Source organism: Ictidomys tridecemlineatus, chromosome 6, assembly GCF_052094955.1.
Source record: "Ictidomys tridecemlineatus isolate mIctTri1 chromosome 6, mIctTri1.hap1, whole genome shotgun sequence".
Classification (NCBI taxonomy): Eukaryota; Metazoa; Chordata; class Mammalia; order Rodentia; family Sciuridae; genus Ictidomys; species Ictidomys tridecemlineatus.
This window is the reverse complement of record NC_135482.1, coordinates 188,364,352-188,380,138: the sequence shown is the minus strand read 5'-3', so window position 1 is coordinate 188,380,138 and position 15,787 is coordinate 188,364,352. Positions and strand designations below refer to the sequence as shown.

The 15,787-nt window shown below is 40.2% G+C and overlaps 1 protein-coding gene across 33 annotated transcripts in view; it reads left to right on the top strand.

Moving 5' to 3' along the window:
- Nucleotides 1-13,067, top strand: part of Dock9 (dedicator of cytokinesis 9) — a 286,979-nt gene extending 273,912 nt beyond the window's left edge. For 32 of the 33 annotated variants that reach the window (XM_078016277.1, XM_078016273.1, XM_078016264.1 and 29 more), the window contains 5 exons: nucleotides 184-394; nucleotides 6,487-6,677; nucleotides 9,455-9,555; nucleotides 9,675-9,813; nucleotides 11,812-13,067. In XM_078016277.1, the coding sequence (XP_077872403.1) occupies nucleotides 184-394; nucleotides 6,487-6,677; nucleotides 9,455-9,555; nucleotides 9,675-9,813; nucleotides 11,812-11,934 (765 nt within the window). In that variant the 3' untranslated portion in view covers nucleotides 11,935-13,067. Of the gene's footprint in view, nucleotides 1-183; nucleotides 395-6,486; nucleotides 6,678-9,454; nucleotides 9,556-9,674; nucleotides 9,814-10,700; nucleotides 11,100-11,811 lie in introns of those variants that run through there. The other variant, XM_078016260.1, reaches the window with a different exon arrangement.
- Nucleotides 13,068-15,787: the final 2,720 nt, after the last annotated feature.

Here is a 15,787-nt window from a genome sequence, read left to right as displayed (position 1 = left end):
TAAAGCAAAATTTTAGAAACTGATCTAAGTAGTGGGTATGTGGATGTTCCTTGTACTATATTTTCCAACTTTTCTGAATTTTTATTCAAAATATTTACTAATAAAAAGTTGGAAAATGCAGCTCAGGCAAAGTTTGAGAGCTTCCTCCAGATTGCACCAGTCTTCAATGTTGCTCATTCATAGGTCAACCCTAAGGACCTGGATTCCAAGTACGCCTATATCCAGGTGACTCATGTGATCCCGTTCTTTGATGAGAAAGAATTGCAAGAAAGGAAAACAGAGTTTGAAAGATCGCACAACATTCGTCGCTTCATGTTTGAGATGCCCTTTACCCAGGCTGGGAAAAGGCAGGGTGGTGTCGAAGAGCAGTGCAAACGGCGCACCATCTTAACAGGTACGGTTTTGCATGTTGTCAAAGTGCACCGCTCTCTATTAGGGATGCAGAGGCCTTGAGAATTGGACGCATCCTTAGTCACCTTAGTAGTGTCCTCCATGCCCATTTCAGCTCAACATTGAACACTCATATTTTTCCATTTGTCTATTTCTATTTTTTCTTCTGCCAACCAGAAGTTCATATCCATGTAAGATCACACCCTTTTTAGCATCTGAGGAAAACAGTGGTCCTGTTTCTTCCCAGAGGCTTTCACACACAATTCCAAGTGATACAGGAATGCCCCCCGAAGCCCATCTGGAATCCTCCTGGCCATGGCCACCTGGTCAAGAAACCACATTGAGACCTTGTCCATGTCACCAACTTCTGCTGCATGGACCTGCTCATTAATTTTAGGCTGACAGAATAAATGGTGGGTAAAGCTGGGTTTCTCCTACCCCTGCCGACAATGGCTGCTGAACCTCAGCTTAAAGTCCCCAGTCCCATGAAGCCTGCTGATTTCAGAAGCCACCTCTTCAGCTCAAGGAGTTTTACTTGACTCTTTGGCACTGTTCAGCCATTGATAGCCCATTCTTGCAAATATGGTTTGTATCATTTCTCAGTTCCTAACAAGTATAGAGTCACCCTCAGGGTGATTTTTACATTCTTTGGGTGATTTAGGGGACACTTGACCCACTTATTCTTAGGTTAGAATCAGTGAAATAATTAGGGTAACCAAAAACAAAATGTTTTTCTTGATGGAAAAAAAATCAGTAAGAAGCCAATTTAGAAAGCCAGGTGTCTCCATAGCCACCATTTGCGCACAATTTCCAATGAGCTGCCTTAATTAAGTAGAACTAGGAAGACCCACTGTCTCCCTCAAGGTTGATGTTGGTGGACATTCCATCTGGAGAATAATGGAAGTTACAACTATACATTGTTATAAAAGAAAGGAGCACTATTAAGATGCCTCATTTCAAGTGGTTCTCAGCTCTTGCTTTACATTGTGAATTATATCTTAGTTGAGATGTTACCAAAATAAGAATAAGGGTCATCATCAAAAACTCAAGACAGTGTATTACAGGAAGAGAATCCACACACTTCCCTTTCCCCAGTCCTCTGTGATCGTTTAATAGTTGGCTTCATTCAAATAATAGAAGATAATATACACCAAGCTGCCCACATGGATACTAATAGCAATCTATAGATCCTTCTGCACTCCTGAGGAACTCATAAGAAAATAGTGGATGTGGAGAAAGGAAGGGCCATTTGCAGACTGTTAGGATAATAGTGGAAGGATGGAGTGGGGTATGTACAAGGTGGAAGTATCAAGGAGGTGGGGTGGTAGGAGACAATAGAGGGGGTGGGGATGCCAATCATCCCCAGAACCCATCCTTCCATGCTACACAGGTCCTTGGCTGTTCATTCCAAGAACTTTGGCTGGTGGCTCACCAGGGTATCTCCATGACCCAAGGGGATTGGAGATAATGGAGGGGGAAAGAATTGCTAGAAAGGAAAACCATCCCAGATGTTAGTCCCTCCCATATGTAAATGCATTAATTTCCTAATGTAGATGTTCCTGGCAAATTCTCATTAAATTAAATAACTTTATATCTAGTTGGAATATTTATGGGAATTAGCAACACACTCAGTGTTTATCTATACAGTGACGATGATGTCACTTTGGTTCCTTAAATCAGGTTATCAAAGGTTTTTCCAGAACCAGCAACATCAGCAACCTCTGGGAACTTGGTAGAAATACAAATGTCCAGACACCAAACTTGCTGAAACAAAAAACTCTAGGGGTGGGGCCCAGCTGTTTATGTCCAAGCCCTCCAGGTGTTCTGAGTCATCTTCAAGTTGAGAATTGCTGCTTTACAGAAAACCTAGTTCACTGCTGAGTCCAAGTCAGGTTTTTTTTTTTTTTAATCATAATTATTATTGACGTAGCATACTGATTCATAAGATAGGGTGTTTTCCCAGAGCAAATGCCCTAAGGGTTACAGTTTAAATTTGTTACAGAACTATTTTAGATTAGATAAAAGAAGCAAGCAAAGCTCTGTATGTGCCAGAACAGAGGGGACAAAGAGTAACTGCACTGCCCAGATGGGCAGAATACACACAAGCTGGTTGGTCGGGGATTAACCACTTCCCACACCTGTGGGACTGAGAAGACAGGGCAGCAGGAAGCCTGACCTGGGACTCCTGCAGACCCTGGTCACAGCCTCCCTGTGTGAACTTGAGCAGGTTGTCAAACCTCTCTGTACTTAGTTTCCTCATCTGTAAAGTGAGAGTCCTAACATTTTTTTTTCAATTGTAGTTGGACATAATACCTTTGTTTTACTTATTTATTTTTATGTGGTGCTGAGGATCAAATCCAGTGCCTCATACGTGCTAGGCAAGTGCTCTACCACTGAGCCACAACCCCAGCCCGAAGAGTTCTGACATTTTTCTCACATTAAATAAATATGTAATTGTAACCAGGATGGGGAAAAACTTACTTTGTTTTGCTAAATTTCATCCACCACTGAGTTCCTTGCTCTTTTGGGGCTGATAATGAACAGAGGAGATTATAGTATAATAAAAGGCACATGCGCGCGCACACATACACACACACAAATTGGTTTTTGCCCTGAAATATTTCAAAATGTGGAAAGGGTAGTTCTGAGGTGTAGTGTAGATGTAGAGAAAGGGACATACAAATGCAACAGAAAGCACATGTGCTCTGCGCTGGCCTTAGTCAAGGATGTGGACAGTGGGCCTTCTGAAGACTTTAGCTTGAGAGTTTCCCCTTCAGCTCCCAGATGCCCTAAATTTCTCTTCCATTGTTTTGCTTCAAACCTGACATTTGACCTTGACAGTTGTAGAGGAGCCCTGGCCTCCCCTGTTCTCCATACCAGCCAAGGCTTACCCTCCTGGATAGCACCCGATTGTCATCATGGAAAAGCCTCATGGTCTCTCCCAGCCTTCCTAGTTGGAAGTCTCACAGGAGAGTGGGGAGCTGCAGCTCCAAACCTGGGTTCTGTGTCCCAACAAAAGAAAGTTTAAAGTGAGACATGAAAAACAAAGCAAGAGAACTTTGTTATAAGTGAAAGTAAAGTAAGGCTCAAGCCGAAAGCACTCTCAAGAGAGTGTGTATCATTTCTGAGTAGAGAACAACAAAGGAAATATTGTTTTTTCCAATGTATTGATCTTTCCTAGTTGCCAATCAGTTATTCAACTGCTCCCTCACATCAGCATTGAAGTTTCTGATCTTGATTGGTTCTCTCTTGAACTGTCGTGGTCATCCTATTTAGGGGGCTTCATTTACATCTAATCTTATGTTGATGTGGGTATTGGAGTCAATAGCTGGATAGAATTTACCCTGATGCACCTGCTCTACTAAAGAAATTTCTCTTCTGAAATATACTGAGAAACCTATGACCATAAATTCTAACTAACTCCTGTCAGGAGTTAGTCCCATTAATCATTCTTTTTTGATATATTTCTTAATTGGCTCCCTTTTCCACCTATTTATTCTCAAGGTTTATGTACTAGTTATTTTTCTGTTATTCAATTATTCTTTTTCCTTAAAAGCAGTTTAAAGAAAACCTTAAAAGTAATTTAAAGAAAACCTGTTACCTTGCTGTTATTGGTTTGCATTCCACCACTCCCCAACAAAAGTATCTGAGTCTGCCTCAAAGCATTATCCTGCCTTTCTTCTTTCCTGGGTCTTATGCCAAGGGGTTTCTGCCCAGTCACTTTCCAAAGTCTTCCACACCATACCCATACTGCACTCATGTCAGAAATATCCACTCACCTTCCAACTTCTGTTCACTGTGAGCCATCCATACAGTCACCACACATATCCCTGTGTCTTCCTCCTCTTCCTGCAGGGCTGCAGATCACTATAGTGATTGTTTATCAATAATGTAGTGGCTTGCTCAGTTGGTCACCTGACTATCCACCTTCTAGGGCCAGTGTGCCCTCCCATATAGTCTTTAGGACAGTAATACTTTCATTCATTTAACAAGGTACCTTTGGCCCTGGCATTGTTGCATCTCAAACTCATAAAACAAATTTCTGTGGCCTTGTGCGGCTTCCATCCCAGCAAGAAGAGACAGACAGTAGAGAGTCAACAAGATGAGCAGATGTATCAGTGTTACAACATAACACATTTTCTGGAGAAAAGCAAAGGAGATTGGGATTGTGAGATTGAGGGGGAGGATTGCAGTTTAAATGGAGGGGCCAGGGTAGGCCTCATTGAAAAAGTGGTAGGTGAGAAGTGGGCCATGCAAACATATGGAGAGAGAAGAAGCCATTGGGACAGAGGTCACCACCTGGGGTGCCTGTGCCCAGGGTTTTCAGGGAACAGAGGGACTGGTGTAACTGGAGTCCATGGAGCCAGAGGGAGAGGAGTGGGCATGAGCCAGCAAGGCAGGCTATCCTGGATCACATAGATCCAATAGCTTGGGCATAGACCTCAAGTTTTCTCTGAGTAGTGTTGCTGTACCTCTCCTTCTCTTCAAGTCTCTAGTTCCAAACCCAAGCAGCAGTGGCTCAGGATTTTCACTAATCAAAATCAGTGTGATCCATGCACATCTCTTGTTTTGTTTTGTTTTGTTTTGTTTTTCTCTGAAATAGTGGTGCTGCCACACCATGGCTCTCAAGAATACTGTTACACTGATTACATTCGTTGTGACATGACTATTGGCCTTGTGAAACATGTCATAGGTGCTTTTTCTGTAAAAATGAGAACATATTAGCTTTCCTCTATCTAGCATATCAGTCTTTCCAAATACAAATATACCTCTGGTCAGACCACCACTTCCCCAGCTGGTAAACAGCAATGCCCAGTTCTTATTCACTGTAAAGGGAACTTCATTCAAAGAGAATTTATCAATCACAGTACTGCAATCTAAAAACTGTATATCTGCAACGATACAAACCCAAGGCAGGAACCCTTGGCTTTCAAGTGGTAAGACATTTTGAGAGTAGAACAGGCATATAAATGTGATCAATGAGGTTATCTTGGGCTGCACATTTTTGTTCAGACATTGGTGGGCCCCTTGGAACAACCTCTGACTTATAGGAGCTGATTCTCCCAAAATGGAAACACATTTTGTGGAATGTCCTTCCTGAATAAACTCTCCTCAGCCCTTTACTAAAGAGTAAAGAAATCAAAACAACCACTCTTCAGCTTTTGCTTATTAAAAAATAAAATAAGCTTTTAAGTGCATATCATGTCTGTTAGTAAATATATATTAAATGAGAATATTAATTATTCATACAATTATTATAGAAAGCAACAGACCAAATCAGAATCTGCCGTTTCTCTTTTCATTTTTAGGTTAACTCTTTGATGTTAATATGTTCAGATATCTTATGACAAGTGAAAATAATATTAATCAGATGTTTCTATTTCTAAAAAGTATAAGAAACAGTAAATATTTATATTTTTGCTGCTGTATGTTTCACAACAGTTTTCAAATTTCTGGTTCATGATAGCTTTGCTTAGAGATATATTCTTATTTATTAGTTTTTATTGATTTCTCAGATTTGTGCAAATTTAGTATGTGATTCAAAGTTGTTGTTTGGAGAAAAAGGAACTTTCTCAGGGGTATCTTATGGAACTATTTCAGACTTAATCTTTTACATAACATCTCAAAACCATTTGGTCTTTTTTATGTTTTCAAAGCCACCTATACCTACCAACTCATTCAGGTCTTACCACTTGGCTGAGAATGTAGCTCCGTGGTAGAACACTCACATATTATGTAAGTGTTTGATCCCCAGCAAAATAAATAAATAACAAATCTCACCACCTCCAAGGAAGGTAAGACAGTTATGGATAAGAAAATTGAACAGGGAATGATAAGATGATTTTTTTCAGAAATGGGCTTCTCACATAAAGGGATAACAAGGATTCAGCTCTCTTGATTCCATGTGATACGACCCATTAAACAACAAGATTATAAAGAAAAAAAAAATTCTGGTTCCATGCTAAAGTATTAGCATGTAGCTTTGGCAAGCTTTGGATTCCTTGTCTATAAAATAGGAATAATAATTACTTCTACCTCAACAACAGTAAAGGTGGTGCCGACTGTGGAATAATCCTGGGCCTCATTCCTCTGCAGCAATACACTGCTTCCCTTACGTAAAGAAGCGGATCCCTGTCATGTACCAACATCACACTGACCTAAATCCCATTGAAGTGGCCATTGATGAGATGAGTAAGAAGGTGGCTGAGCTCCGGCAGCTGTGCTCCTCAGCTGAAGTGGACATGATCAAACTGCAGCTCAAACTCCAAGGCAGCGTGAGCGTCCAGGTGAGCCAGGCAAGCCAGCTGAGGGCAGAGAGGCAAAAGCCCTTGCACCTTGTGAATGTCAAGTCCTTCATACCAGCAGGGTCTGGCTTAGTCCCTGTTACCTTGCCCAGTGTCCATGTAGCTTCTCCTAATATCAAAGGGAAAGGTAGTGGCCCCTCCCAACCCACCTACACCATGTCATCCTCACTCCACTGTCTGCTAGGACAAGAGATCACTCTATAGCACCTGATTTTCCAGTAATTTGTGGGGTTTGGTTGCTTATTAGAAGCACCAAGACTCTTCTATATATAAGAAGGGCAGATAATAGTAGGTTTTCTTGGTTTCTATGAAAATTGTGTCTGAAAAACTATCTGAAGTTTCACTCTCTCGATAATATTGTGATTAACAGAAATTCTTTTTTTAATATAGTCCAATCAATCAATTTCTCCTTTACTGGTAGCATTTTTTTGTGTCCTTTTAAAGAAACTCATGCCCTTTCCAAGACTTCAAAGAAGTTCTCTTGTGTTTTCCTCTTTTTTTCAGCACTTACGTTCAGTTTTGCAACTTATCTGGAATTGATTTTTGTATATGTAGGGCAAGGGTCCAGGTATGTTTTTTTTCCATATGATCATCCAAGTGATGTGCACCATTTATTGAAAAGCTCATCTTTGATCTAGGAACTGATTAAAAGATATGTTCAATTTGTGAAAATTCAATCACCTTCCTCCAGTGACTATTGTGCATCTTGCTTTTTTGGGTAGGCTAAAGTGTATATAAGTAATTCCCACATGTTTATTTCTATACAGATTCATATATCTCATTGTTTTCTCTTTCAAGTAGATGTGTTTTTGAAAGTTACATGTAGATTGTTCTACAAAGAAAGTTTTTTGCTTTATTTTCTGAAATAAGTTTTTGCCTGTGATTCATCTAATCTATACTAAAGAAACATGAGTTTTTGCCTAAAATTTTTCTAAATGTCATTGACCACAGAACTATTCATGTTTCCAGCCTTCTCTCTTATGTCCTGAAAGGAAATGTTCCAAAATCAGTTAGCAAATGAATATAAATATTCCAACAATGTGATTACAAAGCAGGGCCAGAAACCATGATTTTCTGTAGTTGGAAATAAAATCACTCAATAACCTAACCTGAGAACATCCAGCCTGTATCAAAAGGCTGTGGAGGGGTATGGACATCAGTACCGCGTGGGCCTGTACAGGTTGAGCTGCCTACAGCGCAAAATATGCCCTGTCATTTGACAGTGACCTTCAAGTTTTATAATATAATACCTAACTGTGTTGTATAAAGCAAATAAATCCATGTTGAAATGAAGAGATTAAGCTTATACTTGTGCCCACCCAGGTAGCAAAAACATGTGGCCAGAGAATATTAAAAATACATTTATTTATACAATAAAAATACATTTATTTATAATATACACTTATATTAAAAATACATTTTATTTGTGTATTTCTGTGATTCATTATGGGGCTCACAAGACTGCTGCTTTACAGGACAGCTTCTTGACCCTGCACTCCAAGATCTAATTATATTCGGTTTTATGAAGTCTTATCAGCTTTACTCTTAGTATTTGTGAAATTGACTGTCTTTAGATAGTTGGTAATTAGGGTGGTCTCCATTAGCATGATCCCACACACCCAACAAGCCTAACACCTAGTCTTACCCTACACATTTAGTCATCACAGGAGGTGAGCTAGCTGTCGCATCTCAGGCCCCACCCCTGATACTGTGGCTCATTCCTCCTATCTCCCCACCTCTGGTTTGAATTCCCATGGCTCCGTTTTCCTGCCACTACAACACAAGTTCTGCATAGCCTGGATCAGAACCTCAGACAGACAGCTCTCCCTACCTCCCACTTTTCCAATCGCCAAACCTTTCTGGAAAAATTATGCATTGATTACATGGCCCAGTTCCTTCCCAAGCTCTGAGGTACTAGAACATTCTTCCCATCCCAGGTTGCCCAGCCTTCTTTTTCTCCTTATTTCTGTATTTCCTGACTTACCAACTTCAGAGAGCTCTTCTTAGCTAATTGGAAAAGAGATGCAGAGTTCTGACTCACTTGCCATGTTGCTGGACACTCTTGTTGCCTTTGCAGCATACCTCAAGTGGTTACTTCATCTGAGAACAGCAAATCTTTTGCCAATGGCTGCCTATACAGTTCAGCAAAGTGAATAGGTGATTTTTTAAAACTAGCTTATAACTTATGTATTTTTTTTTTCATTTTTACCTGAATTCGCCCAATTGCCTTTAGTATGATGTAGGTAGTTCTGAGGGCTCAAGCCTTGGTGGCAAAAATCCTTAGCCTGGGGCTGGGGCTATGGCTCAGTGGTAGAACACTTGCCTAGCATGTGTGAGGCACTGGAATTAATTCTCATCACCACATAAAAATAAATGAATAAAATTAAGTATTTTGTCCATCTACAACTAAAAATATTTTTAAAAATCCCTGGCCTGCATTGGAAGCCTGGGCACTGGTGTTTTGCTAGTTGGATGTTCAGACTTGACCAAGTCCTTAAATTTCAAGCATTGGTTCCTTCTTACATAAAGAATCTTCATCACAAGTGCCCAGGGATGGCCCAGGTAATGAAGCAAGTGACATGTGAAAGTATACTTTATTCTTGGTTTCCTTCTGGGTTATAACTTCCTAAAAGACAGGGATCATGATTAACTCACTCAAACTCTCTTATTTTTTATCACATGCCCCCTGAAGCTAAATAGGTGGTTATAGTAAGTTTTTTTTCCCCTAACATAAGTTAAATTCTCTGCTTATTTTCTAGGTCAATGCTGGTCCACTAGCATATGCACGAGCCTTCTTAGATGACACAAACACAAAACGATACCCTGACAATAAAGTGAAGTTGCTGAAGGAAGTTTTCAGGTAAGCATACTAAAAATGTCTTTTTCTTCTCGAGGATTGATCATTTCTGTGCTCACTGAAGAAAGAGTTGCCACCCTATGTTCCCTACATGGCTTTGCCTCCCTCTCTGCCCGTTTCAGGCAATTTGTGGAAGCTTGCGGCCAAGCCTTAGCAGTAAATGAACGTCTGATTAAAGAAGACCAGTTAGAGTATCAGGAAGAAATGAAGGCCAACTACAGGGAAATGGCAAAGGAGCTTTCTGAAATCATGCATGAGCAGGTAAGTGGCTCAGAGCTCTCATTGAGGGAATGTGTATTCACGAGATCTCAGATGCATCCTGTGAAGAGCTAAGCCTTCCAGTATCTTCCCAGAGTTTTAGTATCTGAAGAAAAATGTAACCTACCACACTCCTGCTCCCGTGATCCTAGGTTACTTAGGAAACAGCTAACAGGTTGCTCATCTGTTACTACCTAAACACCAGGGAGAGCAGCACCCACCTCCTTCTTGTTTTTAGAGATGCCACATTTCATGAAGTTTGCCTCTTCCCACAGTAATCTAGCCTGGAGAACTCACATCCATGCTGTCCTTACAACTATCTTTACATACTCAATCTTTTGAAAGAACAGGACTTACCAGCCTGGTTTAAGGAATTATCTGTTGCACTAAATTACTTACATCGCTTAAAAATACATAGTGATTCCTTTTTTGTCTATTGACCACTGACCTGGTGTCCCAGTGGGTTCCTCATAGGTACTTCCCGTATGTTCCTATCATTATGGGCCTCGTTCCTGATTGTATTGCTCTGTCTCCTTCCTATATGAATTATTTTTGTGGTCCCAATGGTCATCAGAGGAGACATCTGATCCAAGTACCAAGCAAACATTAGAGAGCAGCATCCACATTCATACGTGCCACTGTCCTAGTCTTTATACTTAGTGTTAGCTTCTTGAGCCCCATAGGTGGTTTTGTCTGTTCCCTATTTTATTGTCTGTGGATCTTGCAGAATAGAAGCCAGGGCCCTTTGAGTCAGTTATCCTATTGCATGATGATTTCCCACTTACTAGATATGCTCAAACAGTGTCTCTTTCTGCAATTAGTAGAAAACTAATTTCAGGATTTGAACTTTAACTCACTTGCTTTTTTTCTCCTCCATGCTAACACCTCAGATGGGATGGTAATGTCACTTTTAAATTTTTTTTTTCTGATAAACTAACTCACTTAACCTGACTCACATAAGATTATTGCTGAGTTTGAGCAGCTGCAGACATTGTAGAATGCATGTGCAAAGGAAAGCCACCCTCATCTGGGCACTTTAAAAAGTGGAAAAAATGCAAGGGGATGGAGCTCAGTGGTAGAAGTCTTACCCAGCATGCTCAAGGCTGTGGGTTAGATGCCCAGCACCAAAAAAAGGAAAAAAATGAAATAAGTAAATGATGTGTGAATAATTAAATAGAAGGAGAAGGTCTAATGGGAACCTGTTTATGGAGAAAACTTTTCATGGAACCTCTAGATTCCCACAAAATGCAGAGCTCAATCAGTGGGTGCCAGCTTTCAGCACTAGAAAAGATGGAAATAGGAAGAAATTATAGGCTGAGACTGTTAAACTCCAAGATCATATGGACGTTAGTTGCAGTGATATTGCTCTCCACTGTACCTTGAACTTCCCGTTGTGTCAACAACTGTGAAGATTAAACCCTTGGAACATTTAAGCAAATGGGTTGTGGACTGGAGCAGTTGCTTCAGTTGCCTCAAGAGGAGCCTCTCTGAGGGCCTGTTATTGAGTCCCTGCCTGGCTAGAGGCCTACACCCAGCTTCCTTCCTGGAGACAAAGGCTGTGAAAAGATGTGTGTTCAGGTTAGAGGGCAGCCACTCTCTTACCCAAGAGGGAAATCCATAAGACCTTAAGGAGGTAGGAGAGAAGCATAAATGGTTCAAAATTCATTTCAAAAGGCTCTGTCAAGGAACAAGGTTAGGTCATGTCCCAATCAAGTTGTAAGCTAGACCTCAAGTCATCTTAAGATATGATGAGTCTAGAGTGCTCTTCATTTACTCACTGGTAAAAACAATAAAACATGTTGCTCTTGTCTTTCTCTTTAAAATCTTGATCTGAAAATGACCACTTACTAGATATGATCAAACAGTCTGTCTGCAAACTGCCAAAGCCACTAACAGTAGTGGAGTGACTGTAGGGTGGCAAGTTCTGCATGTTGGTCTGAAATGCAGTTTTGAGAAATGTTCGGGGATCACCTTTTGATTGTGTCGTTTCTGTGCCTTGAGATTTGCCCACTGGAAGAGAAGACAAGCGTTTTGCCGAATTCCCTTCACATCTTCAACGCCATCAGCGGAACTCCAACAAGCACAATGGTTCACGGGTTGACCAGCTCATCCTCAATTGTGTGACTTCGGCTCATGGACCACATTTGGGGACTTGCTTTGTCATTTGCAAACTCAGGATGATTTCCAAAGCTAATCACTGGGAAGACCGAGCACAGGGAGAAGCCATGGGGAACAGTAGAGAAAGGGAATGGTATTTCATAGCAGATTTTCTAAAGAGTGGGAAAAGGGTGCACATATTTTTTTAAATCTCACTGGCAATATTTAGAATTTTCCTTTTGTCTTAACAGAGATGTGTGGTGGACACTCTTAAGCTGGAGTTGAATTTTATTCTTCCGTACAGAGTAGTATTAAAATAAATGTCCTAAAGAAAAACAGTGTTCTGAAATGTGGATGGCAGGGGCAGCAGCACTGAAACTGAGGCAGGGGCCTTCTGACTCTAGGCTGAGCTGGAAAATCTTGAAGATACTATTTTTTCCTGTGGCACATTCAGGTTGAATACAAGAACTATTTTTGTGACTAGTTTTGATGAACTAAGGAAACTGACCATTGTCATTTTTGTACCAGTGAACAAGGAGATTTAGTGCTTTTATACTATTCCTTGCATTTAAAACATGTGAATGCTTAAGAAACTATGTGAGCTTAAAGTTAGTCAAACAGTTTAGAACCAAAGGCCTGTACTAACAAACATAACTATGCTAAAAAGTAAAACTAGTACAGCATATCCCTATGTACATACATTTGTTAATACAGCCTCGGCATTCTGTACATATATGTGTTACATTTCTACATTTTTAATACATCTGCTTCTGCATTAAGTTTAATTGTGACAAAGTTGTACTGTTCTTAGTATATGCAATACATTTGACTTTACTGTTTTATTCTTGTATATAAAAAAAGTGCAATATGGAGATGTACACAGTCTTTGCTATATTAGGTTTATAAACTATTAAAAATGTCATCCTTTTGCCAAAATGGTGGAATATGTGATTGGTAAATCATAAATTCTGTGGTGAATGGGGGTATAATTTAAAGTTTTCACCATGTTATATTTTCTTTTAAGACATTAATTTAGTAATTTTATATTTGGTAAAATAAAGGTTTTTAGTTTTATTTAACTGGATCACTGCCCTGCTGTAATTACACATTCTGTACCACATCTGTATTAAAAATAACATTGCTGATTTTCCAAAAATGAACATTGGGTATTTATTGTTTGACAGTCCTAAGGGGAGCAGGATATTGAAATATTTCAGGGTGTGAAATAACGTGGTATCTGAAATTTTCTTTAATATTTTTAAGGAAAATTACTAGAGGATGGGTAGATAAAACAAGATTGACAAAATGATGGTAATTGTTGGTGCCGAATCTGGGTGAATGGAAAATCAAAACACCACTTTCTCTGCTTTTGTGGAGGTTTTCATGATTCAGATTCCAAGAAGCAGGTTCAGAGGACTTGGGTGAATGCTTTGTTGACCCATCATCTGGCTCCAGATTGAACCAGTTACTCTCAAGTACCATGGACACCTTTTACTGTGGCCTTGCCTCTTCACCTGTAGCAAGGCTTCCATCTTACCCTCTCCCTTACTTGCTTTTGAGGCAAATGCTCTGGAATGAGGTGGTTGTTTATCCCAGTGAATCATAGCAACTGCATGTGCATACTGCACACTAGGCCCCCCATCATCCCACTGCACTGGGTCATCCGTGGCTCAGATTGCAGGTGCTGCTCCTGCCTCTGGGGTGCCCAGTGGCCCCAGTAGACAAATCAATTCATTATTATTTAGTCTCCTATAGTTCCAGTGATGGAAAGGAAACTTTCTACAAGGAATGAAATGGTCATTTTTCTACCAAAGGATTAAGAAGACTCTTTCTATATAACCAGTTGAGGAAAGATAGCCTGTGGTGCTGTATACTTCCTGAGCACCTGATAACCTAGGATCTAGTGGCATCTGAAACAGTCTCCATTTATCAGTGGTCAGGGAAGAGGTCTTGAAGAAGAGATGGTAAAGGGTCCTGGCCCCTGACCAGAGTCCACAGCCCATTCATTCGTTCATTCAGAAAAGTCTCAGTGTAGGTTTATGCTGAGTCTTTGACATCCCAGCCCAGTGTGATAAACCTTGACTCAAACACTGTCAGGAGTGGGTTTAAGAGTCTGTCACTGAACTGAATTTCCTAGTCATAAACACCTTATTTAGGAGCCATAAAATTCAAGTCTTCTTGTAGTAAGCTAAATGGCAGTCTAGAAAGAGTCCATGGTAGATAAGATTAGGTCTGGAAGGTGGAGAAAAGGACCATCTCGATGGTGAACATGGAAGCCCCAGCAGAGCTGAGGGGAAGGTGAGGCCTGTGTGTGTGCCTGGGGAGTGCCTGCCTTCCTCTGCTGCTGCCATGCAGAGAGGAGAGTGGGGGGGAGGCACCCGCTGTCACCCTGCTCTGAGACACATTTACCAATCAAAAACCTCAGTTCATGCACAGAATTTTAGTTTCCACATGAAGTTACACATTAATATGGCAGTTTCTTAGAAAAAATAATATGGCTAGCAGTACATTTTGGAGTTTTTCACATAGACTCTACCTATTATTTTTGTAATTGAAAGAGTGTACATGAAATTTACAATTTTTATAAATATTACCAAATTTGTATTCTGAATATCACTCTTTAGTAATATAAAGACTTATATTCTTGAATATTTTTATAGCTACCTAGCACTCTACCGTGTACGATCGCTTATATAAATGGTCTCCTGATGGAATCAATTTTTAATGGAGTTTCTACACTGAAGAACTCTGTTATATGATGAAACAATTTCCTGTGGTTGGGCTGGGGATGTGGCTCAAGCGGTAGCGTGCTCGCCTGGCATGCGTGCGGCCCAGGTTCGATCCTCAGCACCACATACCAACAAAGATGTTGTGTCCGCCAAGAACTAAAAAATAAATATTAAAAATTCTCTCTCTCTCTCTCTCACTCTCTCTCCTCTCTCACTCTCTCTCAAAAAAAAAAATTTCCTGTGGTTGTTTTTTTCTCATCCATAAGTTGTCTTTCAATTTTTCAGAACCACTGTAAGCCCACAGCTCAATGTCACTGGCTACATATGGGCATTATGTGCAGCCGTCACCACCATCCATCCATTCCCACAAATTTGTCATCAGAAACAGAAACTCTGTCCCCATTAAACACTTTCTTCATATTTACCCTTTCGAACACTGTTTTGAGGTAACTGTGGAGTTGAAACCCTAGTTAGTGCCTTGTCAGAGTATTAACGTGGATAGAGCCAGTCTCTGCCATGACAGGCATCTGCTCAGAGTAGATATGAAAAATTGAAAGGTAACTTATGGATAGAAAAAAACAATCAGAGAATTGTTTAATCTTACAACAGAGTTCTTCAGTGTAGAAAGTCCATTAAAAATTTGATTTCCATCAGGAGGTTATTTATATAAACTTCAGTACAACCATACATGCAGTACTATGTAAGCTATAAAAAAGAATTAAGAGGGGGCTGGGGATGTGGCTCAAGCGGTAGCGCGCTCGCCTAGCATGCGTGCGGCCCGGGTTCGATCCCCAGCAGCACCACATACCAACAATGATGTTGTGTCCGCCGAGAATTAAGAAAAAATAAATAAATGTTAAAATTCTCTCTCTCTCTCTCTCTCTGTGCCCCCCTCTCTCTCACTCTCTCTTTAAAAAAAAAAAAAAAAAAAAGAATTAAGAATATCTCTTTATACTACTATAGAGTGATACTCGTAATGTTAAAAAGTCCCTAACAGCTTTATTGATATATAATTCTTATTAAAAACTACCAGCCATTTAAGGTATACAATTTGATGAGTTCAGACATAAGCACACACCCATGGTAGCCTGTGCTCAAGGTAATAAACATGATAAAACACACCCATCACCTCCAGTAGTTTCCTTGTGTCC